The sequence below is a fragment of the Pinus tabuliformis genome, chromosome 5_1, assembly GCF_031772625.1.
Source record: "Pinus tabuliformis cultivar Carrire ecotype Pingquan chromosome 5_1, CPIR1, whole genome shotgun sequence".
NCBI lineage: Eukaryota > Viridiplantae > Streptophyta > Pinopsida > Pinales > Pinaceae > Pinus > Pinus tabuliformis.
Genome location: NC_142305.1, coordinates 796184302 through 796209815, shown reverse-complemented (window position 1 = coordinate 796209815; position 25514 = coordinate 796184302). Strand labels below are relative to the sequence as shown.

The window sequence follows — 25514 nt, the reverse complement described above, 5'->3', positions numbered from 1 at the left end:
CAATTATATGTCTATGGTTGACAATTGTGTGGCTATGGTTGATCTTGATTGACCATGGTTGACCTACATTTTCCATGGCTAAACACGATTACCCATTGTTTCACAACATACTTTTCTATCATAGATTATGATTGTGCATTTTGAAAATGGTTTACCACATTCAATCATAAAATACATTGGCTGACCATATTCGGTCATTCTAATCTATAATTTTTTATTTTATTTTTTATTTTTTCTTATTTTTTATTTTTTTTTATTTTTTATTTTTTATCTAGCTGAATCGGCAACGGTAGTGGTATCATACTCGCATTACACGGCGTCAAATCCCACCAGATGCCACTATAACCGCTAGGAGGAACCGCCCAGCCAGCAAGAAACGACCCCTTAGGATAAGACGAGACTTGAACCTGTGACCTGCACAGCGGCACAAACAACTTAGCAGACTGTCTGCTCGCCACAAGACCAAACCCCTGCAAGCTTAAAGGTGAGCGGGCTTGGCCCAGGATAAGTCACTCCCACAACCAGTCAACGCCCTCGCTTAGGTTTGAGCACAAGACCTGACCATCTTCACGAGTTCGACTTTACCAACCAATTGCCTTCGCTGACCTTAAAAGGTGAGCAGGCTTGGCCCAGGATAAGTCACTCCCGCGACTAGTCAATGCCCTCGCTTAGGTTTGAGCACAAGATCTGACCGTCTTTACAAGTCCGACTTTACCAACCAGTCGCCTCCACCGACCTTAATAGGTGAGAGGGATTGGCCCAGGATAAATCACTCCCGCGACTAGTCAATGCCCTCTATCAAGTTCGAGCACAAGACCTGACCGTCTTTACGAGTTTGACTTTACCAACCAGCAGCCTCCGCCGACCTTATTCTAATCTATAATATTATTATCATTAACCTTAATACCTTTATTATTATCGTTAATTTTAATAATAATTCATATAAATTTTAATTAATAATAATAATAATAATATTAACTTTAATAACAAATATTATTATATGACTATGAAAGACTATAATTATTATTAATTATAATATTAATATTAATATATTTGTAATATTTAATATTAATACAATATACTAATATTACTATTTAATATAATAATATATTAAATATTTATTAATATTCAAATACAAATATATATTAAATACTAAATACAATTATATATTAAATATTAAATGCTAATATGAAGTATTAGTATAGAAATATTTTTATAACTATTATATAATAAAGTATAATAATACTTAAGTATAATAATACTTAACATATTAATAATATGAGTATACTAATATGTAATATAAATATTTCTTAATATTAATTTTAATAATAATAATAATTATTATTATTATTATTATTATTAAATTTAGTAGTAATTATTATTATATATTAATATTAATCTTAAGATCTGATTAGTATTAATATTAATAACATTTAATTAATATTAATTTTAATATTAATAGTCAAATTAATATGAGTACTTATTAATATTAACTTTAATAACAATATCAAAATTTATTATTAATCTTAATAAATCTTCAATAATAATAATAATAATAATAATAATATTATTATTATTATTATTATTATATGACTACGAATGATTATGTTTTACAATTGTTTCACCATTATAGTTTAACATACAATTAATGAAACACAATTTTTTTCCAGCTTAGGTGTGTAGAACATCAAAAGTATTTAAATTATTTTGATAAAACTAAATTAGAAATTAAATATCATATGAATGCAATAAAAGTATGTGTTTCTCAAACATCAATTTTTGAATAGTTAAATCAACTTAAATATAGAGTGTTATGTGTATCACCTTATACACACAAACACAACAACAACAACATAACATTTGACATTGACATTAAGAGGATACAACACAAAACACTACAACACATCACAACACAAATATATAGATTTAAGCTTCTGTTTATAATGTTCTACTTTATTAAATATATCAGATTTTAACATGAGGTTGTCTAAAGTTAACAAATGTAATTTTATAAATGTCATTGGAGTATATAACTATGTGTATAAGCATCAAATTTTAAGTAGTGGAATTGAAAATTAAATAGTACAATTGTCCAAGTAGTCAATGTTAAATGTGGTTGGCCTGGAAAATTGTCCTTGTATAAATTTTAGAACTTTGAAAATTCATTTCTATTAAAAATGCAATTGTAGATTTATCAAACATGGAAATTTTTAAATGTAATTTTACAATTGTTATTATTTAAATGCATCTCCATAGCTTGCTAAGATTTAAATTTTGAGATGGGAAATTTAAAATAAAGAGAAGTTTTACACATCCAAGTTTTAAAATGCAAAAATTAAATTTTTAAATGTGAGATTGAAAATTAAATATATCAAAAGATTTTACATAAAGAGTGCAGTAAATTTTAAAGGTAATATTTTGTTAGCAATTTTATTATAAAATTATTATGAAAAAAATCACTTCATTATATATATATATATATATATATATATATATATATATATATATATATATATATATATATATATATAAAAACTAATCTTTTAAGTTCAAAATAAATAATTTAAAAAACTGTTATTATAAAATGAATGATGGCAGAAATAAATTTAAATTTTAAATTTTAAAAACCAAAGCCATAGAAAAATAATAAAAAATTTAAAAACTAAAAACACACACTCCTCCATGATAGCTTTGGCGAAGGCTATCCATGAAGGTTGAGAGAAGGGGCAACCCATTGTCAAAAAGAAAATTCTTAATATATATCTATTCTAGTTTTTTTTTTTCCTTTTTGAGGTTTACATCAACAATAATAATATAATTGTCTTCGCTGATTACACTTCTTTGTATTAACCAATTACACTTCATCTACTTGCTACTCCTATATGGTTTGGACCTTGTCTAACACAATATCTTACTCTTGTAAAAATCATTTTCCATATAATTTGTTTCATATGATAAGAGAATTAAATATTTAGTAGCAATTTCATTGTCAATTAATAAAAACAAAAAGAATTACTTAAATATTCTTTCAAATCTAACTGTTATCCTATTGATCTATATTATGAATTGAATTGCATTCTTGTGTAGAACTTCCTTCTTAAGTTTCAACTCTGCTTTGCTCCTCCTATTTGTTTCATATCATAAGAAATTTAAATGTTTATTAGAAATTTCATCTTTATTATTGTAAAAGTGTGCTTGACTACAGTGTGATGTATTCAAATTGTCAAATTGTGTCGAAAATTGTGGTTAACACTTATGGTATTGGGCATTTAGCTAGAGTATGCATGTAACCATAGTTGTATGCATGTTGGTAGCAAAGGACAATAATAAATCTATTGTTGGCTGGTTCTTTCCAGTTGAGGTTTTCCAAAGTAAATCATGGTATACATGAGATAGGGTTTTTGAGAAAAACTCATGGTGTACATGATTTAAATATCTTGTTGCTATGTGTGCTTATTCTATTTATTTTTGTTACACCGTTGGTGTACATGATTTGAATGTCTTATTTGAAAATCGAGATCTACATGATTTGAATGTCCTATTTGTTACTATATGTGTACTTTATTGTATGAACAATAGTGTACATTATTTGAATGTATGTATTTTATTGTATGAAAAAATGAAAAAATAAAGCAAATATGTTAGATTTAAAATTTTAGATTTATCCCAAAACAATATTGATAAATGAAAAGACAAAATAAAAAGAGAACAGCAAAATATATCCATAGACAGAGAACACTAAAACTGAATAATAAACAAAAAGTGTGAAGATCAATCTCAAAAATATATCAATTACTTTATTAAATAAAAAATACCTAAGCAGCGAACCATTTCCTTGTGCAAAGAGACTACGGCTGACAAGGTTCTAGCAATCAACACTGTGATCCATTATTCTATTATACTGAACATAGTATCATCCAAGTGAAACTCAAGCTGTGGTCAGTAGATATCCTTCCACGGTCTTGAATATGCTGACTGTTGCTTCCTTAATTAGCTCTGTTGGGGGAATTTGGTTGCCTGCTGGCTCGAACTCGACTTTCCAACTTACAGTGCAAGAATTGGCATCAGCTCCTGGAATTACCTTCATGGTTGGCTTGAAGGCCTTGAATATGTTCAGCATCTCACCCTCGATCACAGTATAAGTAAGGGTCATATTTGTTTCGTCCCATGCTTCAATTTTCTCAGATACATGAGTCGCCCCTTTCATTCCTGCACCCAACAACGATTTTTTTCCCGTTATATTCTTGTATATAATTTTGGTTCGGGATCATAAAAAGGTAAAGAACAAGATACATGTTAAATCAAAAGAACAAGATTTATATAAATTTAAGTGGACTATATATTTCGAAAATATTTTGAAATGTAATGTATACAAATATAGTCTAAGTTTTGAAATATAATATATTCCCAAAATCGATGATTAAGTTAAGCAATCCTAAACTAAACATATATTCAACATTGCATAACATTTGTAAAATACTTTGTATTTATTTAATATCCTCTAATTTCGCTTAAAAATCATGACCTTCACACCCATCAACTTTTAAGTTAGGAAACGATCACTACTTCTGTACGAACCCCATTGCCAGGTGACATAAAGATTACCAATAGTAAAAATGCCACAAACATCACCAAACAGATTGTGAAACCTGCTAGTTATGTTTAGAATTCCAAAATTGAGATAATGGCATTTTTCAATTTAGATTATCTGTTCAAAAAATTAATTAAGAAAATGATTAAAGTGCTCAACTCTAATAAGAGAGAAATCTATCTGACATACTGATATCTTTAAATTTAGATTATCTGATCAAAAAGATTAATTAAGAAAATAATTAAAATGTCCAACTCCAATAAGATAAAAGCCTATATTACATAGGACTTATTTTTTTCCTTCCAACTTATTAAAATATTTGTACTCTCATCTCTAACACCTTACCTTTGATAAAAATAAAGACATGATGATCTATCCTCCCTAAATCCACTTTCTGAGAACGACCATCCACCCTGTTTTTCAACATCATAACCCTAGGAAACCGAAATTGTGATTCGCCAGGAGGGCAATATCAATATTAGAATGGTGAACTGGCTTTACCAGATGCCAAGAGAGACAGTAGCAGAAGGGTGATCTCATAGCCTTGGTTGAGAAGATTGATAATGTGGATGATAATAACAACAATACAGAAGCAACAGACACTGCAATTCAGTTTGGAAGCGGAGATGAGGCTTAACAGTGTCATAAAGTCTCTTAAAGATAAATTGGTTTATACGCGAAAACAGGTAATAATATCGAGTCTACCAGTGAAAAAGCTATTACAGATTAAATGGGTTCAAACAAACAAAGTGATAACTCCATACATGAATTCACATATTACTACCTTATTAGCGCAGAGCTTGATTTCTTCGTAGACTATATTACTCTCAATGAACATGGAGTGATCATTCAGAACCATATCAATAGAGATATTTAGTTAGCTTTAAGTAAAAGCATTATGGAACATCTCTCTTTTTATTCTAGCTATGCTCACTCTTTTTATTCTAGCTATGCTCACTCAATTACTTAGTGATATTACAATTTATTGATGTTATTATTGATCTATTTTAAATAAATAAGGATGTGAGTAAAGAAGAATCTAATTTCTTAATCTAGGTATTTTTTTTGACATTATTTAAATGTTTTTTATAGTTATTTAATTAAAAAAAAAATTAGTCAAAATGAACAAAATTTAAATTTTGATGACAGACTGACAGCATTACATATCATACTAGGCTGTAAAATGAGCCTCTAGCTCAACAACTCAACTCTTGGTAAAAATATTTTGCTAATACTCTTAATCACAAATAATTTTTTATTTTTTATTTATTTATTTATTTATTTTATAAATATATCTAGTTTATATATTTTTCAATATCTTCCTCACATTACATTTAAATGATATGATATAATAGTATATTGATTGGTGATTAAACTTTGTCAAATCATTATTATTAGTTACTATTTGTATTCTTAATCATATAAATTTCAAATCTAAAATTTATCTTAAATACATATACAATAATGATAATTTAAAAATGTGACATTGTTGCTTGGAACCAGTCTAGATTCATTGAACTAACTCTTAATAAAAATCAAATCCCTCAAATACAAACTTTTCCTCAAGCTATACATTCCCAAAAAAATTGCTCTGCCCTAAAAAAAAGAAGAAGAAGAAGAAAGAAGAAGGAGAAAAGAGAAGAGTCACCTCATAGAGATTTCATCATTAAGGTTTGTGAAAATAATGCAGAAATAGATTTAGTTATGAAGCAGTTGAACAGAATTAGTTATGAGCAGTTGAACAAGAATTAGTTGTGAGTGGTTAGGAATTGGTTGCATAAGTTTTCCTATATAAGTGTGATGTAATTAAGCAATTGAATTAATGAAGTTGTGTGTCATTGTGTGAGTTTTCTGTTTTAAGTTGGTATCAGAGCACTTTTGTCTGCGCCTCTCTCCTCTTCGTGGGCAGTAAGACTCTGCCATTACAGTGTGCGCAGTAACCCTGTGATCCCTGACGGCCCTGTGGAGCGTGTGAGTTCGTTGACCTATGAACAGTGTGGACGGAGGCTTGAAGGATACGCTGTGGACAGCATACGCTGACCTGTGGACGCTGACCTGTGGACAACCCTGAATCCGGTGCAGCAGTTCATTTCCAGCGCGTCTGCGGACATAGCCTTCGCGGATTCACTGTACTTGCTGTAAATCTGAGCCAGTTACACAATTCTGAGTAGATTTTGTATGTTCTATACTTCACTGCATTTTCTGTAAGTGTTCCATCTGCCTGTATATGTAGTTTCTGTTACTGTTACGAGGTGCAGTTTGTAAGGGATAATCACTGGTTCGTGTAGAATCGAGAGCCCAAACTTGGGTTCTATGTGCTGTTTTGGTTTAGTTTGCTGCCGAATCTTGTAATTGCTTGATAGCAGAGGTTGTTCAGTGTTTTTTTTAAAAGATAGCAGAGTTCAGAGATGGCTAATCCCCTTGCAGATTCATATTTAAATGAGTCTTCAAAACTTGATGGAGAAAACTATGTAAATTGGAAATTTAAGATCATCACAGTACTGGAGGCATACAATCTCTGGCCGATTGTCAAAGGTGACGAGACCAAGCCTCCACCTCCTACTAACACTCAAGATTGGGAGAAGCGTGAACTGAAAGCAAGGGTGCTGCTACGCATGTCAGTGAAGGACAATATTATTCCTCACATTCGGGACTGTGAAACTTCGAAGGCGACATGGGACACTCTCAAAGGTTTGTATGAGACTTCTAATGCAAACCGTATTTTATTTTTAAAAACAAAGCTGCTATCTATCAAAATGGATGCCAATGAAAGCATTAGTAACTTTCTTTCCCGAATTAAAGATTTCAGTGATAAGCTTGGTGATATTGGTGAAAAGGTTTCTAGTACAGACTTGGTAACTGTTGCTTTAAAGGGGTTAGTCCCAGACTATAAAGTCTTTATTTCAGCTCTCTCCGCTAGACCGACACCTCCTACATTTGAAGAATTGGCTGGAATTCTTCTTCAAGAAGAAGAGCGCATGAAAACTTTTGAACTGGAGTCAAATGGTTCTGATTTGGCTTTGACTGCAAGAGGCCAAAGACCATTCCGAGGGAGACCATGGGACAGGAACAGAGGTCGTTTTCAAGCAAAACAAAAAGGTATGGCACCTCCTGATTCTTATGTTAAAAGGAACATTGAATGTGATTATTGTGGAAAACCTGGACATCTGGCTAAAGATTGCTATAGGAGAAAGAATAATGAATCAAATCAAAGACATCGCAGGCATAATGGAAATTACATAAACAGAGACACCTTAGTGAATGATGGATTTAAAAAACTTAAGTTATTTCTTTCTGATGCTGCATTGTCTGCTGAAACTGATGATGAGAATGCTTGGTTTATAGATTCTGGTGCATCGGCACACATGACTTGTAATAAAGAATGGTATGATAAATATTATGAGAAATCTGATGGTACACACATTTACCTAGGAGATGATAGGTCACTTAAAGTTCAAGGCTATGACATAATAAATGTGTACTTACCTAATGGACAAATGCGACAGATTCATAATGTGATGTATGTCCCTGCTCTCAAAAAGAATTTGCTATCTGTTTCCACTATCACTGATAATAATTTAAAAGTAGAATTTGGAAAATTGGGGTGTATAGTGAAAGATGTTGAGGACCACTACAAGGTTGTTTCTACAGGTACGAGGGTTGGAGGATTGTACAGATTGGATGTGACAGTCAAGCGCCATGTTGCATTGACATCCACAGAGACATCGACAGCAGAATTATGGCATCACAGGTATGGGCACCTAAATTACAATGATTTATCGTTGTTACAAAGGAAATCAATGGTTGAAGGTCTTCCTGTTATGAAGTGTGAACATTTACCATGTGAAGCTTGTGCACTTGGTAAGCAGCATAGAGAAGAGTTTCCTGTTCATACTGAGAAATGGAAGTATGATATTCTTGAATTAATTCACATTGATGTATGCGGACCTATGCAAACTAGGTCTCTTGGTGGTGCTTCATACTTTGTTATTTTTATTGATGATAGATCTAGATATACCTGGGTCTATTTCATTAGAAGGAAAAGTGACATATTTGAGTATTTTAAAGAGTTTCGAAATATGGTTGAAAAACAAACAGGAAAGTGCATCAAAATACTCAGATCTGATCAAGGGGGTGAATATAAATCAAAAGCATTTAACACCTATTGTAAATCTAATGGAATTCAACAACAGTTCACAGTGCCACATACCCCTCAGCAAAATGGTGTTGCTGAGCGATGGAATAGAACCTTGGTGGAATCTGCTCGTAGTATGCTGCAAGGTAAGAACATCTCTAATGGTTTCTGGGCAGAAGCCATTAACACTGCTGTTTATCTGAAGAATCGATGTCCCACTAAGAAATTAGTTTTTCAAACTCCCTTTGAGGTTCTTTATGGTTATAAACCTGATGTGAGTCATTTCAAAGTCTTTGGATGTACTGCTTTTTCTCATATTCCTAAGGCTAACAGAAGCAAACTTGATGCTAAGTCCATCAAGTGTGTTTTCATTGGATATTGTATGGATCAGAAAGCCTATAAATTGTTTGATCCAAGTTCCCATAAACTATTTGCAAGTCGTGATGTATTGTTTCATGAGCAGACTGATAAAAGTAACACAAAGAATGATACATGGCATATTTCTAATGATGCACATCTCAAGCTTGATACCTTGATTAAGCAGGAACAAGAACAGGTCCAGGTACAGGTACAGGATCAGGATGATAGCAGCAGTATGAGCACATCTAGCAGCAGTGAGTCATCACAAGGAGGTGATACACCTCAAAGCCAACGAATCATGGATGGAACACCCACACCAAGAAGGTCGTCTCGACAGACTCGGCTTCCTGAAAGGTATAGAGACTATGCCTTAATGTCTAATATAATGAATGTTGAAGAACCAATTGATTATGAGCAGGCTAAACAACATGAACCATGGATTAATGCTATGAATGATGAGTATGCTTCTATTATGAAAAATCAAACATGGGAATTAGTGGAACTTCCTGAAAATAAAGTTCCAATTGGAAGCAAATGGTTGTACAAAACGAAATTTAAAGCAGATGGTACAATTGATAAATTTAAGGCAAGATTAGTAGCAAAAAGATATGCTCAACAGGAGGGAATTGATTATGAAGACACTTTTGCACCAGTAGCTAAGTTGAATACAATTAGATTACTGATTGCCTTAGCCACAAAACATAATTGGAATATACATCAATTGGATGTCAAATCTGCTTTTCTCAATGGTGATTTAAAGGAAGAAGTTTATTTGGTTCAACCTGAAGGGTTTGTCAAACAGGGACAGGAGCATCTGGTCTGCAGGTTAAGAAAGGCATTGTATGGTTTGAAACAGGCACCAAGATCATGGTATGTAAAGATTGATACCTTCTTTCTTCAGAATGGATTTGTGAAAAGCAAAAATGATCCTAACTTGTATTTTAAGAAAGATGAAAAAGGAAATGTTGCTTTAATATCTTTATATGTGGATGATCTCATTATAACAAGCAGTGCTCACAAATTAATTGAAGAAATTAAAGTTCAGTTGTCACAGGTTTTTGAAATGAAAGATTTGGGTGAAATGCATTACTGCTTAGGAATTGAGGTATGGAGAGAACCTGGTAAAACTTTGATCACTCAAAGCAAATATACAAAGGAGATTCTTAAAAAGTTCAATATGACAGATTGTAAAGCTATGTCAACTCCCTTAGAACAGAATGCAAAGTTGTACAAAGAAGATGGTTCGAAAGAGGCAGATGGAACATTATATCATCAGTTAGTGGGAAGTTTGAACTATCTCACCACTACCAGGCAGATATTTCATACTCAGTCAGTATCCTTAGTCAATTCATGGCTAAGCCTTCAGGAAATCACTGGAATGCTGCAAAGAAAGTTCTCCGATACTTAAAGGGAACAGTGAATCTTGGTATTATGTATACTGATGTATCTGATGTTGCACTGACAGGTTTTTCTGATTCAGATTGGGCAGGAAATCCAAATGACAGACGATCTACCTCTGGCTATGCATTTCATATTGGATCAGGAGTCGTATCTTGGAGTAGTAAGAAACAACCAACTGTTTCTTTATCATCAACAGAATCAGAGTACAAAGCTTTGACCAATGCCACCTGTGAAGCCATTTGGTTGCGAAGAATTCTTGCAGATCTTGAAGAAGCGCAAAGTGGTGCAACATGTATCAATTGTGATAATCAGAGTGCTATCAAATTAGCACATAATCCAGTTTACCATGCTAGAACAAAACACGTTGAGTTACAGTACCACTTTGTCCGTGAGAAAATTGAGTCAAATGAAATTGGATTGATATTTTGTAACACCAAGGATAATGTGGCTGATATATTTACTAAGCCCCTTGCTAAAATCAAATTTGAAGTTTTTAGAAGTCAGTTAGTATTGTAGAGAATCCATTTCTCCATTAAGGGAGGATGTGAAAATAATGCAGAAATAGATTTAGTTATGAAGCAGTTGAACAGAATTAGTTATGAGCAGTTGAACAAGAATTAGTTGTGAGTGGTTAGAAATTGGTTGCATAAGTTTTCCTATATAAGTGTGATGTAATTAAACAATTGAATTAATGAAGTTGTGTGTGATTGTGTGAGTTTTCTGTTTTAAGTAGGTTTGATAACTCCGATTTTTAATAGATCGCCGCTCGGGAGAACCCATACATACCTCAAGACCGCGTTACCACCATTAAATGCAAAATATACCTCAAGACCGTATTACCACCCCTAAATGCAAGATATACAATGAACATCGTATTTTCTTTCTTAGGGATCTACTACAACCGGAATCTCGAAGCTTCAAACTAGCAAGAGTGACATAATGTCCCCTTCCCACCGGCCTGCGCCGCTACTCGGTTGCCAGGAATGGGAGTCCGGCCTCGTCGTGATACTTATACCTCAAAACCAATACTGTCGCGACTTGCCCAATACCAGTGACGTTAACTCCAACGCTGGAGACGTGTACCTTCGCGTCCAGTGAGATAAGACGCGGTAAGCCGACATGCTGATTGAAAATTGAGATGGCCATGCTAGATGGACATTAAAGTGGCGATTATTGATGACATAAATCGTTGAATGATCTTTATACTTCCGTAATAGGTTGAGAATAGCGGTATTCAGTACTTGGTTTTCCGCCGCCTGTTTTTATTGTACCAAAATATTTTTAACTTAATAATCTACGGAACAAACCTTTGTCCAACCATATTCGGCAATCTTGTCAAATCACTCCCCATTCATTTTACAAATTTGCTCATGTTCACTTCACAAATTTGGAGTTGGTAACGCCAAATTCCATTTTAGGACATTCCTATTTGCTTTATCCGAGTTGTCGGTAAAGCAAATTTAGCACATTCCTATATCATAGGATAATATTTATTGAAAATGTCTTCAGCTTTATGGTCCTCTCTAGGCCTACCCACCTATATGATTGTAAGATATGTGGGAGTGGAGCAACGTGCTAGAATTCTATGGGGTCGAGTCTTATTTTTACATTGCCTTCGTGGTGGAAGTCCATAAAGGAATTCCGGTGGAATGGATTAGTAACCGAGGTCAACAACGCCAGTTCCCTGAATGATATGTCCACATAAACTGAACATTCAATTATTCCCCGTGGAATCCAACAATCGAATTAGAGCTCGGTCAGTCAACCCGTTAATGCGTTTGGTTGGGTAGGTTGTTCATTGACTTTGGAAGCTACACCATTGCAGTTTAGCTATAAAACAGTCGTTTGCAAATTTCAGTAGTCACTGCATTCACTTCTCATTGCTGGAATTCCTGCTAATTCTATTTTTCTGTACTCCATGAGAATGAAGCACAGCATGAAGACCAGTTCAAATATTAATGTTATTGCAATTAGGGTATTTATGTTTATTTATGTTTTCTCCAGCGTTGCTCATGTCTTTGCAGAAGCGCAGGGAACTAGAGTCGGATTTTACTTCTACAGTTGTCCTGGTGTTGAATATATAGTTAAATCCTCTATTCAATCACATTTTGGTTCTGACCAAACCATTGCACCAGGGCTGCTGAGGCTTTTCTTTCACGACTGCTTCATAAACGTAAGGATTTATATTTGATTTTCTTTATTTAAAGGAAATGGATTTGATAAGTGTATGATGAATGGGAGTGTCTTGATTGCAGGGCTGTGATGGATCCATATTGATTACTGGTCCCTCTGCAGAGAAAAATGCGCTCACAAATCTTGGGTTGCGAGGATTCGAGGTTATCGAAGATGTGAAGACCAAAGTAGAAGCTGCATGTCCAGGAGTTGTTTCATGCGCTGACATTCTCGCACTTTCTGTCCGTGATGCAGTAATTCTGGTATTCATCACTTTTCCCAATTGCATTTCTCAATTCATAGCAGCACTCTAAAGTCTAAACTTTCTTGCCACGACATTATTTCATGATATGTAGCTGCATGTTTTGAACTTTGGTTACATTACATCTTAATTTGAGTTTTGGGTAATGAAAGTGTTAATGTTATTGGCATTACAGACGAATGGACCGAGCTGGTCTGTCCCGACAGGAAGGAAAGACGGGTTGGTATCGTCTTCATCCGACGCCGCTAATTTGCCTACACCGTCCGATTCCGTTACCGTATTGAAGCAGAAGTTTGCAGACAAAGGCCTCACAACTGAAGATCTTGTCATCCTTGCTGGTGAGAGCTCTGCATGGTCTTTTCACTACATAGCTGCGGCCATTGTTGTTGCCGGTATAATTAACTTATGTGGGTTTTATATTTTTACATTCAGGGGCGCATACACTCGGAAAAACCGACTGCCAGTTTTTCAACTACCGCCTTTACAACTTCACATCGACAGGAGGCGCGGATCCGACAATCAATACGGCATATTTGAGTGATCTTCAATCCCAGTGTCCTTCGGGTGGTGACGGATCGAAGAGAGTTGATTTGGACAAGGGAAGCTCCACGACATTCGATGCGACTTTCTTCAACAACGTGAGAGATGGGAACGCTGCCCTTGAATCAGATCAGAGGCTTTGGGGGGACAATTCCACCAAACCTTTCGTGCAAAACTACGCAGGAGGGACCTTCGGTGTATCGAGCTTCAACTTGGCTTTCGCAAAATCTATGGTGAAGATGAGCAACATTGGAGTGAAGACAGGCACGGACGGCGAGATTCGTAAGGTCTGCTCCGCATTTAATTAATAATCAAAGAGCATATAGAAAGGTATCCTAATAAGAAAGTTGCTTTAATTCTATTAATAAGGCCGACTATCACTGCAGCCGCGACCAATCACGCAGACTGCAAGCGGCAATCTATAATAATGTATTGATAATTTCAGTATTGTTTGTTATGAGAGTGCAGCCGTGACTGGTCTCTTAAGCTGCAACCTCTAATAATGTATGCATGATTTGTCTAATGTCTGTTATAAGACTGCAGCCGTGATTGTTTACGGAGAATGAACGATGCAACCTCTAATGATGTACTCATAGTTTGTCTAGTGTCCGTTATAAGCCAAATAAGTAGCTCTCTGTAAAATGGTTATTCAATTTACATAGAAGTAAAGTAGCATTTGCATCAGATGTTGTAAAGGAAATGCGGTAAGGCATAAATTGAGGAACAATCAAGGCATAAATTGAGGAACAATCACGACATGGGAATGGGAAAATCTAACTTGCAATTTTTTTAACATGATGAATATAATGGACTTTGCTAATAAATCATCTAAACTACTTAGGTTGTCAAATGATTCATGAGGCTGATATTAAGATATTTACATGTTTCTCGATGATATAAGATATAATAATAAAATACAGCTTTTTGTAGTTGTCTTTATTACATTAGGTAGATATATATTTTCTTGTCGGCAACCATAATAAAAAAGTGCAACGATAATAAGAAAGTGCAAGCCTCATTTATGATTGTCTTTATTACATTATATAGATTACGATTTGAATTGTATATATTTTCCAGTAACAAGAATAATAAGAAAGTGCAAGCCTCACTAACTCCCTTTGAAAACCAAAACCAAAACCAATATTATATTGGGCAATTGCACTTTCTCCAAATATTTCTTCTTCAAGCATAACTTTCTACACTCGCTATCCTGCAAGAATCAATTGGTGTAATCATCAAAAAAAACTCCATCCATTATCTTACCACCTGAGGCCCATCATGTGCGTTTGTGAGCGATCAAAAATGTGGTGTAGTTATTTTAAAGCTAAGCCTTTGCAAAGTATTACTACGGTTCAATCATTAATACATCTCCAAGTCAAGATAATAGCAATGTAGGTTAAAGAAAAAAGCATTTTACAATTATAAGATATAAGATAGTCAGAGGGCAACATGTATGCTATAAAAGTAATTTTTATTTTGATGTACTCTAGTAGAGTTTGGAATTCTTTTAATCTAGATGTATCATGTATTGACAGTTTTGGATGATATTTGGTATAACAAATTATTTTTCTTAAGCTATTTTGGAGGTTACTCTCTTCATAAGTGTTCTTCAAGAGGAGTTTTTTAGCAATTTGAACAGTCAAGGTTGTATACCGTATCACTAAGTATGATTTTTTTTTTAGTTTTTCTTCTGGAATTGAGTTGTTATTGTTGAATTGAATTTATGCTGAAAAATATGAATAGTCAAGGTTGTATACTGTATCACTAAGTATGATTTTTTTCTTAGTTTTTCTTTTGGAATTGAGTTGTTATTGTTGAATTGAATTTATGCTAAAAAATATCAGAAAATGAGTGAATTTTTTACCCTTTAGAGACTATCAAATTCTAGAATATTCCCAAAATCTGCAATCTACATAGAATGCCTAACTTTTCTAAGAATGTTCAAGATTGAATATCATTCAATCAAAATACAAGATTTTTTTTATTTTCTTTTCACAATGCTGACAGTAACACTGTGAGTGTTTATGTACAGTGTTCTTTCTTTTTCAGCAAGAAAATAGCTTTAATATTACTGTGAGTTCTTGCTTTAATATTACTGTGAGTTTTTATGTACAGTGTTCTTTCTTTTTCAGCAAGCAAATAGCTTTAATGTTAAATACATCATACTGTAAAATGCTGCTATCAAAATCAGCAGAATCAAGATCATGCAAGACTAGATATAAAGTAAATTTTGATTTGATATTAATCTAATTTTTATATTGGATGGAAAAATAATATACTCAACTATAAAATACTCCTATCAAGATCATACAGACTAAATATCAACTCAAAATGCTGCTATCAAAATCATATCGACACACTAGACCGTCACACTCATTCCACTATAGATATCAACAGACTAAACTATCATACTCATTCCACTGTTATCAACAGACTAATCTATCATACTCATTCCACATACTCATCCCACTGTTTTGCACTAGACCATCACATTCATTCCACTGATTTGCATGAGACTAGTCTATCACACACATTCCACATTTCACTATTTTAAATAAGAACAAATTTTGACTTGATCGTATGTAGTTTGAAAATGAAAAATGGATAAAAATGAGTAAATTTTAAAATCTCTAAAATATATTAAAATCTACAAACTACACAAAAATACCATTAACCAATGTAAAATTAAATCTAAAACCCAACACCACCTTTGAGGCAATTTTTAAATCCAAATCCCACCCCACCCTGGACCCTTTCTATCCCTCCTAGACATACAACTATCCCTCCTCTAACTAAAACTATATCTAGGGAAAGCCCTCGTACCCTTTCTATCCCTCCTAGACATACAACTATCCCTCCTCTAACTAAAACTATATCTAGGGAAAGCCCTCGTATATCTCTTGCAACAAAAGCTAAACACGAAAAAAATGGTTGTAAGAACTAACTTCAATTAAAATAATTAATTAATGGTCTAGTGTCACCAAGCAAAAGTACAGTTGTGGAAATGTGGAAATGGAATGCTGCCTCCTCTTCCCCATTGAAATGGAATGTAATCATAGAAAGTAGTGAAATGAACACTCACACCCAGGCTTGCCACCGACATCTGTCCACTCAAGAGTTGGAAGGCATATAATCTAGTACTAAAGAAGGGAAATTCGAGACTATGTTATGGACAACAAAGGAAGTGGGTTCGCTGCCAATGCATTTCTAACCAAAGCCATGGTGAATTCAAATTCCAATAACACAGATGTTTTCCAAGTGTTGACATTCAGAGGTAATTTTCTGGACATCAGAACCTTATCGTTTATGGTTGGTTCTGCAAATTTGATTTTCTCTATTGTTTGGGCTCTGCTTCTTGTATTTGAAGGAGGTACTATTGAATGGTATGATAACTCCATGCAGCCCTATGAAGCTAGAGTTGTTGTGATAATGACGGCCATTCTTATTGCTTTGGGCATGGGTTGCTCGGATTTGATGTTACAGAAACCCGCTGCTTCAGCTACTGGCACATTTATGTCAGAGTCCTGATTTTGAGAGATATGTTCTAAGCTCCCATCATTGTTTGCCTTGGGATCAATTTCCTGTGCTGAGTGATTGGTAGAGTTGAAACTCACAAATTCCTGGCATTGGTCTTCAGGGGAGTCAGTGGTGGAAGTCTCCCTCCTACAACAAAAGCTAAACACAGAAAAAATGGTTGTAAGAACTAACTTCAATTAAAATAAATAAATAATTAATGGTCTAGTGTCACGAAGCAAAAGTACATTTGTGGAAATGGAAATGGAATTCTGCCTCCTCTTCCCCATTGAAATGCAATGTAATCATAGAAAGTAGTGAAATGAACACTCACACCCAGGCTTGCCACCGACACCCGTCCACTCAAGAGTTGGAAGGCATATAATCTAGTACTAAAGAAGGGAAATTTGAGACTATGTTGTGGACAGCAAAGGAAGTGGGTTCACTGCCAACGCATTTAAAACCAAAGCCATGGTGAAGTCAAATTCCAATAACACAGATGTTTGCCAAGTGTTGACATTCAGAGGTAATTTTCTGGACATCGGAACCTTATCATTTATGGTTGGTTTTGTAAATTTGCTTTGCTCTATTATTTGGGCTCTGCTTCTTATATTTAAAGGAGGTACTGTTGAATGGTATGATAACTCCATGCAGCCCTATGAAGCTAGAGTTGTTGTGATAATGATAGTCATTCTTATTGCTTTGGTCATGGGTTGCTTGGATTTGATGTTACAGAAACCAACTGCTTCAGCTATTGGCACATTTATGTCAGAGTCCTCATTTTGACAGATATGTTCTAATCTCCCATCATTATTTGCCTTGGGATCAATTTCCTGTGAAAAGTGATAGGTAGAGTTGAAACTCACAAATGCTTGGCAGTGGTCTTTAGGGCAGTCAGTGGTGGAAGTCATAGAAACATTAACTATCTCAGTGGATTCGACCCCACATTCAAATGTGGCAAAGCTTTGAAGAACAACTTTGACACCATGGATTCAACACGATGGATTTAACACCATGGACAATCTCTGGGCTCAAATCATGGAGAGTTGGACGATTCAAAATTTATTAATTAACTCAAAATTAATTAATTAATCAAGTGATTAACTATGGAAGTGAAGTGATTTAGCAGAGTTCTTACTACTGGAATTGTGAAGTGATTCAGCAGAGGTTTGTGAAGTGATTCAATAGAGTTCAAACTTAGTGAAGTGATTCAACAGAGTTGTGACTACTCGAATGGTGAAGTGATTCAACAGAGTTGCTACTCAAATTGTGAAGTGATTCAGTAGAGTTATTCGAGCCTATGGGATCCTGGGCAACTTATTCTGGACAGGTTAGACGTCCTGGGCAACTTATTCTGGACAGGTTAGACGTCTTGGGCAACTTATTCTAGACAAGTTAGACCAAAATGTCCTCTACATAAGAGTTCACTAGATAATGCATTCTACAAACCCCTCTCACATACTCAACTGCATGACTGCCCTATTCAAGAAGCCAGCTATTACAATAAGCATGTGAATGAAAATCACCTATACAATTTACCAATTACAACAACAACCAACCAACAAAAAAAAAATGTACTCAGCAGACTAAGGAAACAAACTGGTCAAGTAATAATCCTCAAAAGGGCCAATATACTCGGACTCTCCATTCAACTAGGTATTACCACCTATATTTTATCCTGATTTAGGTATATTTCTAGTAACAATTCACCAAACAGTAGTCAACCTATGTGATGAAACAATATCACCAAAAGTTCAAACTAAGCATGTTACCAATAAAACTGTTGGCTAAAGATATACACAGTCTTAATCATCCACTTCTACTTGCCTTCTTAGTATTATGCCTTTACCAACAGGTGTGTGATTAAGTTGTTTCTCATCTTTTATCAGCTACTAGGTTTGACAGAAAAGAAGTGAAAATTTCCTGCCTCCACTATCTAACAGATCTGCTAATTTATGAATCATTCAAAACTTGAACAGGCCAATATATTGAAATAACACCATTGAACTAAGAACATGAGAGCCTCAGAACTTGTGCCTCCATTTATAAGCTATCTTAACTAAGCCATTTCTTTTGGTAATCCAAATAACAAAAAACCATTCCATTTCTTGCCTTTAAAACAGATATTTTCATCCAACAACTTCTAGTGGCACACAGAGGTAGATTCATTGACTTTTACCATTCACGCCAGTCTTGGTATGCAGAGGCAGATTCATTGATTTTTACCATTCACACCAGTCTTGGCATGCAAAGGAAGAACAATGGACTTCTACAATTCACACATCTTCACTCAAGTGACTTAGCAGTATCCTCCTTGAAGAGGTGATTTAAGGAGTTGTCGAGATCACCATGTTGTCATTGTGCCATTGTGAGTGAAATCATTAGTGGATAGACCACAATGATGGAAAATTCATAATGGACCAGTTCAAACCTCCCAAGCCACTGTCAGGTTTTCGGCCTTGGGCTTCGACAACTCAATCAAAATCAAAACAAAGACAGCAGGGGGAAATATTAATATAGAAATTTGAACAACACAGTAACCTTCAATTGGCGATCCCCACCCACCAACCTTCAATTGTCCAGTTTTCTTATTGTAGGACCCCAAAATTCCATCTAACATCCACCCCTCTCTTGGGGGCAGGAGAGCTGATCCATCAACCCTTCATGTATGTGTGAGTCTAAATAAATCTAGATTGTGCACTGGGTTCATTGAATATGGGCATCAGCACAAAGATGTCTGCAACCAGGTTTGATATGCACTTTCTATAAGGACACATATCTCAAATTCACAGATATAGTGAACCAATAAAATATTGGACCTTTGAGTATGTAACCTTGACCTTCACAACCTCGAAGTGAATACCCCGGATTTAGATGGATCTTTGCTAGTACACATCAAATATCTCAATTTAAAATCAAAAAACCAAACATAGTCCATCTCAATCTCTCTTAGAATTCCAAATAAAGTTCTGACAATAGTTATAAACCAATAAAACTACCTGATCAAAGCAAACCGAAAAACCCAATTAGCTTATGATTTTTTTGTGCAGAAATGAAGATAAAGCATACAAACCTTCACACTGTCGAAGCCCACCAGATGCAAGAGAGCGTACTGCAACATACACCCATGTCCAGCGCTCAGCACAAACCGATCTTGGTTAAACCAATAGGGATTCTTAGGATTATACTTCATGACCTCATCATACAATATATGACCCATTGGGGCGCAGCCCATAGGCAACCTAGGGTGCCCAGAATTGGCCTTCTCGACAGCATCGATGGCCAGAAAACAGATAGCATTGATCGATTTCTCCACCAGCCCAGTGCTGGTGGCCTCCAGGGTCTCAATCATAGTAGCCCAGATGACCTTGGGGGCTGGTGATCTCAGGTGATCCAGGTGGATATTGGTGGCCACCTGCCAAGTCCACCTGGACCCCCACCATTGTCTTTCTCAACATTTTCAGTTTCCTTAATTGTAGCACAACTTACTATTTTTAGCAGTTTTTCAGGTCCTGAACTTCCGGAGCCGTTTTGAGGCCCTAAACGACGTTTTTTGGGGAATCCGGGGGCAACACGGGTCCATGGAATGGACTGATGTTGCCCGTTCCAACAATGATAGTGCTCGAATAGGTCTTTCTAATGAGCTATTGTACGCGTCAAACGGAGATCATATGCCAAAGTTATGACCCCGGGAAGTTGATGTACCAATTTACCCCAAACGGGGCCCACAGTTTGGCGTTTCATCTCCTAGGGTTAGGTTTTGGAATGTTAAGGGTTTTTCCATTTTTTCTCAACAATAAATAGGCCTTCGACCCTCATTGTAACACAGTTTAGAGGCATGTAGCCGTCACATCTCTTCTCAGAGATAAGCTACCATCGCCCTAGCTGGTTTATTTCCATTTTTGGTTGTAAGCATATTTTAGTATTTTCCATTAATGAAATGAAGTATTATTTCCGCTGCATCTTTGTGTATATGGTTATCTCTGTAATTTGTTGCGTTCCTGTTTAAATCCGGATCAGTGGTATCAGAGCGGTCTGTTTTTCTCTGTTTTTCTTTGCATGTCCCCAACAAGGTCGGGATATAAGGAGTTAGGGCTTGAACTGGTTGAACCTTTGCAAGACTAGCCTCGCAAATCTTGACGGCCTCCCATGGCGGACGAGAAGAAAGACGAGGGGGCAGGAGATCCCATCAAAATCTTGCTCGAAGAATCCCTCGAGCGACAACGGAACGCGATGATGGACAGCTTTGCCCAGATCCTTCAGCGGCTACCCAGAAGCGGCGCATCGGCTTCCAGCAGCTCCTCTGGAAACGCCACACCCTTTAAGGTACAAGTTAATTTTGAAATCCCCATATTCGAGGGTCAGATAGATGCCGATGCCGTAGATAAATGGTTAAATCTGCTAGAGGGTTATTTTTCTGTTCATGAATTTTCGAGTCGGGAAAAGATTGTTTTTGCTCTTCTCAAAGCAGCCCCCCACGTCAAGGACTGGTGGGAAACCTACTACGAGCAGAAGGATGAAAGTACTGGCTCACTATTTTTAGCCACACCCACCTGGGATTCATTCCAGGATGCCATCAAGGAGCAGTACTACCCTGTCGGAAGCTATGAGGATGAATACATAAAGTGGACCACGCTGCGGCAGGGAAGGGACCAAGACGTGCCGGAGTTCACCAATCTTTTCCATACGCTTCGCACAAAGTTGGGTATCAAGGATTCGGAGCAACATTTGATACTCGAATACCGTGGCTGCCTGCACAAGTACATCCAGGAAGAAATACAATTCCTAAACATCCCCTCGCTCGGCGCAGCATACCGATATGCCGTCAAGGTCGAGCAGAAGTTTAAACAAAAGAAGCGAGACTTTGGATCTGTGAATCCAAAGCAGGGGAAAGGTGCCCCTAAACCACAGAACAAAGGACAGAGCCAAGGTGGGACAGCCCAAGACAACCAACCGAAGCTGCAAGCAAAGAACAACGCCGCGAAGCCGAGAAAGGACACTGGAAAATGGTGCGAGTTCCATAAGTGCTCCACTCACAACACAAGTGAGTGTTGGGCCAAGCAGTCACTGGTGGCTGAGCTAAAGGTTTCAGAATCAGATGCATGTTCCGACTCTGAGTCAGAACCCGATAAGGGGTATGAAAAAGGGAAGCAGATCGTTGATGCGGATCCCAGCGCCACTGTTGCTACCGCAAAGATCCAGAAAAATGAACCAGAAGATCCAGAGGAGGAGGAGCGTCTCTTCCACTCCCAGATGTGGGTAAAGGGCTCCCCGATACAGTTCATTGTTGATAGCGGGAGTCAAAAGAACCTCATTTCGGCAGAGGTCGTGAAGCGGTTGGGCTTACCGACCACAGCACATCCACAACCATACACCATTGGGTGGCTTCACCAAGGGCGAGATCTTCGCGTGAGCCAGCAGTGTCGCCTTCCATACAACATCAAGCCCTTCACAGATGAGGTATTGTGTGACATTGCTCCCCTTGAAGTTTGTGATGTATTACTAGGACAACCATACTTGTGGAAGCGACATGCTGTGTATGAATCAAGGCCCCGTGCTGTTATTATTACATTGGGAAATAAGTTGTTCAGGATACCAGAGGTAGCACCACCTGCCGCCATCTCTTTGATTACTGCAAAACAATGCAGTAAGATCATTTCCAAAACCAGGAAATTTGTTTTCCTGATGATACGCCCTCAAGGGAAGAAGAAGACAGTGGCCGCGGCCTCCAAACGGGGTCCCTCTGCACGACAGCTACAGATGGACAAGATTGTGGAGGAGTACCAAGACATCTTCACCTCCCCGACAGGGGTTCCTCTGCACTGTCAAGTCAAGCACTCCATCGATCTGACCCCAGGTGCGCTGCTACCCAATGGACCAAGTTATCGGCGCTCCGTTCTGGAGATCAATGAAATCAAGAGGCAGATTCAGGAGCTCCTGCAGAAAGGTCACATCCGTCCGAGTTCATCGCCCTGTGGGAGCCCGATCGTGTTGGTATAGAAGAAGGATGGGACGTGGAGACTCTGTATTGACTATCAGGCGCTGAACAAGATCACTGTCCGTAATAGGTACCCGATCCCGCGGATTGATGACCTCCTAGACCAACTAAAGGGGGCGAAATATTTCAGCAAGATCGATCTGAAGTCAGGATATCACCAGGTACCAATCGAACCCTTAGATGTGTTGAAGACTGCCTTCAAATCCAAGGAGGGCCTCTTCGAATGGTTGGTCATGCCTTTCGGATTGACGAATGCTCCTGCAACCTTTATGAGGCTAATGGATGACATCTTGCGGCCATTCACCAACTCCTTTGTAGTAGTATACTTGGATGACATTCTGATCTTCAGCCAGAGTTGGGAAGAGCACCTCCACCACATCCGACAGGTTCTCCAAACACTGCGGCAACACAAGCTATGTGCCAATTTGGAGAAATGCACTTTTGGCATGACCGAGGTTCAGTATCTGGGATACATCATTGATGAACAGGGGGTGCATGTCGATCCAGCCAAGGTCCAAGTCATTCGGGATTGGCCCTCTCCAACCACTCTAATAGAGCTCCGTAGCTTTCTAGGTCTTGCCAACTTCTACTGCAGGTTTGTGCTGGGGTTTTCTCATATTTCTTGGCCCTTGAGTCAAGTCACCAAGGGAGGGGCGAAAGCAAAATTCTTTTGGTCTGAATCTTAACAGAAGGCATTCAGGGAATTGAAGGATCGCCTCTGCACGGCACCAGTGCTCGCGTTACCAGATTTACAACAACCATTTGAGGTTGAGACAGATGCCTCTGACTATGCTATTGGGGCAGTCCTTACTCAACATGGACATCCAGTGGCATATCACAGTGAAACGCTTTCAGACACAGTCCGGAAGTACCCCACTTATGATAAAGAGATGTATTCCATTGTAAAGGCCTGCCGACAATGGAAGCATTACATTTTGGGGAATAAACGGTCATCCACACAGACCACCGACCCCTGCGGTTCATACAGAGCCAAGGAAAATTGCAGAATGATCGCCATCAGAAGTGGTCTACATACCTGCAACAGTTTCACTTGAATATCAAGTATAAAAAGGGCAGCACCAATAATGTTGCAGATTGCCTCAGTCGACCACCGATCATGGCGCTGACCACCGTGCTCAACTCTTGTGGGCACGAGACTTCTGATTGGCCACTTCTCTACAAAAGCGACCCAGAATTCGGCCACACATACCAGACACTCTTGGAGGGTTGGCATGTTGCAGATTTTCACCTCCAGGGTGCCCTATTATGCCACCTCGGTCACCTTTGTGTTCCTTCAAGCGAGCGTGCCAAGATGATTTGGGAAGCACACTACAGTCGGGCTGCCGAGCATTTCGGGGTCGAGAAAATAGTGGCAGTACTGCAAAATTATTTCTATTGGCCGAATCTTCGACAGGATGTTGGGAAGTACATCCGATCATGTACTGCTTGTGCCATTGCCAAACCGACCATTAAGAAGCAAGGCCTCTATACCCCGTTGCCTACCCCTAGTCGACCTTGGGAATCCATATCCATGGATTACATGTCAGGCCTTCCTTCCACTAAGCATGGAAATGACTGTGTTTTTGTGGTCGTCGACAGGTTCTCGAAGATGGCCATTATGGTGGCTTGCAAGAAGAATATCACAGCAGAAGCCACTGCTAAACTCTTCTTTGAACGAGTGTGGGTGCACTTTGGGATCCCACAGTCTATCATCTCAGATCGGGACAGTCGGTTTCTCAGCACATTTTGGTCCAGTCTCTGGTCAATGCTGTACACCAAACTCACGAAGTCCACAACCTTCCATCCTCAAACTGATGGCCAGACAGAGGTTGTCAATAGGATGATTGTGCACATTCTGCGCATGTATAACTCAAAGCATCCACGCACATGGGACGAGAGCCTCCCCTATGTTCAGCACAGCTACAACCGAGCTCTTCACAGCTCCACTGGCCATAGCCTTTTTCAGGTGGGTTTGGGATTCCAGCCACTATGCCCCATTGATGTGGCCATGCCACTTGCAGCTACTCACATGAATTCAGCTCATGTCCAGTCTGAAACAGATAAGTCCACCAGCTTCATTGAGCGCATCCAACATATTCGCCAACAGGTCCATGACATTCTTGAGAAATCAAATGCCAAGTACAAGCAACAACATGATCAACATCGGGTGCCACACAAGTTTCAGGTGGGCGACAAAGTCTGGTTGCATTTGCAAAAGGAACGCCTTACTGGAGCCTATCAGAAATTGAGACCACTCCGATATGGTCCTTACACCATTACTAAGGCTATGGGAGACAATGCGTTTGAGCTCAGCATTCCCCCATTCCTTGGCCTGCACCCAGTGTTCAATGTGGACCGCCTTCGGCCATACTTTCCACCATTGCTAGACACATCCGACATTGCAGAATAGCTCAAACCCACAAAATTAAATCCAGATTGCATGGAACAAGCTGCAACTGATCGAATCATGGACACACAGATCAATAACACTCGCCAACAGAATATCCAACTGTATCGAGTTGTCAAAGCAGGCCAACTCCTT

General features: G+C 37.5%; 1 protein-coding gene across 3 annotated transcripts; it reads left to right on the top strand.

The window, feature by feature from the left end:
* The first annotated feature begins 5517 nt into the window (after nucleotides 1-5517).
* LOC149167350 (cationic peroxidase 2-like) lies at nucleotides 5518-13769 on the top strand. 3 transcript variants are annotated; one of them, XM_089431519.1, is made up of 6 exons: nucleotides 7856-7898; nucleotides 11652-11675; nucleotides 12515-12660; nucleotides 12743-12922; nucleotides 13097-13259; nucleotides 13354-13769. In XM_089431519.1, the coding sequence occupies exons 1-6, from the start codon at nucleotides 7856-7858 to the stop codon at nucleotides 13767-13769; spliced, it is 972 nt and encodes a 323-aa protein (XP_089287645.1). The 3 variants fall into 3 exon arrangements, with proteins under 3 accessions (XP_089287646.1, XP_089287645.1, XP_089287644.1); XM_089431520.1 differs by lacking the exons at nucleotides 7856-7898; nucleotides 11652-11675 and adding an exon at nucleotides 5518-5560 and having other exon boundaries at nucleotides 12512-12660; XM_089431518.1 differs by lacking the exons at nucleotides 7856-7898; nucleotides 11652-11675 and having other exon boundaries at nucleotides 12378-12660.
* Nucleotides 13770-25514: the final 11745 nt, after the last annotated feature.

Bases quoted from the DNA above. Each gene is read 5' to 3' on its own strand.
- LOC149167350 (XM_089431518.1), top strand. From the start codon at position 12,406: ATGAGAATGAAGCACAGCATGAAGACCAGTTCAAATATTAATGTTATT. The intron at 12,923-13,096 runs GTATTCATCACT...TTGGCATTACAG, and splicing joins TCCGTGATGCAGTAATTCTG to ACGAATGGACCGAGCTGGTC. The intron at 13,260-13,353 runs GTGAGAGCTCTG...TTTTACATTCAG, and splicing joins AGATCTTGTCATCCTTGCTG to GGGCGCATACACTCGGAAAA.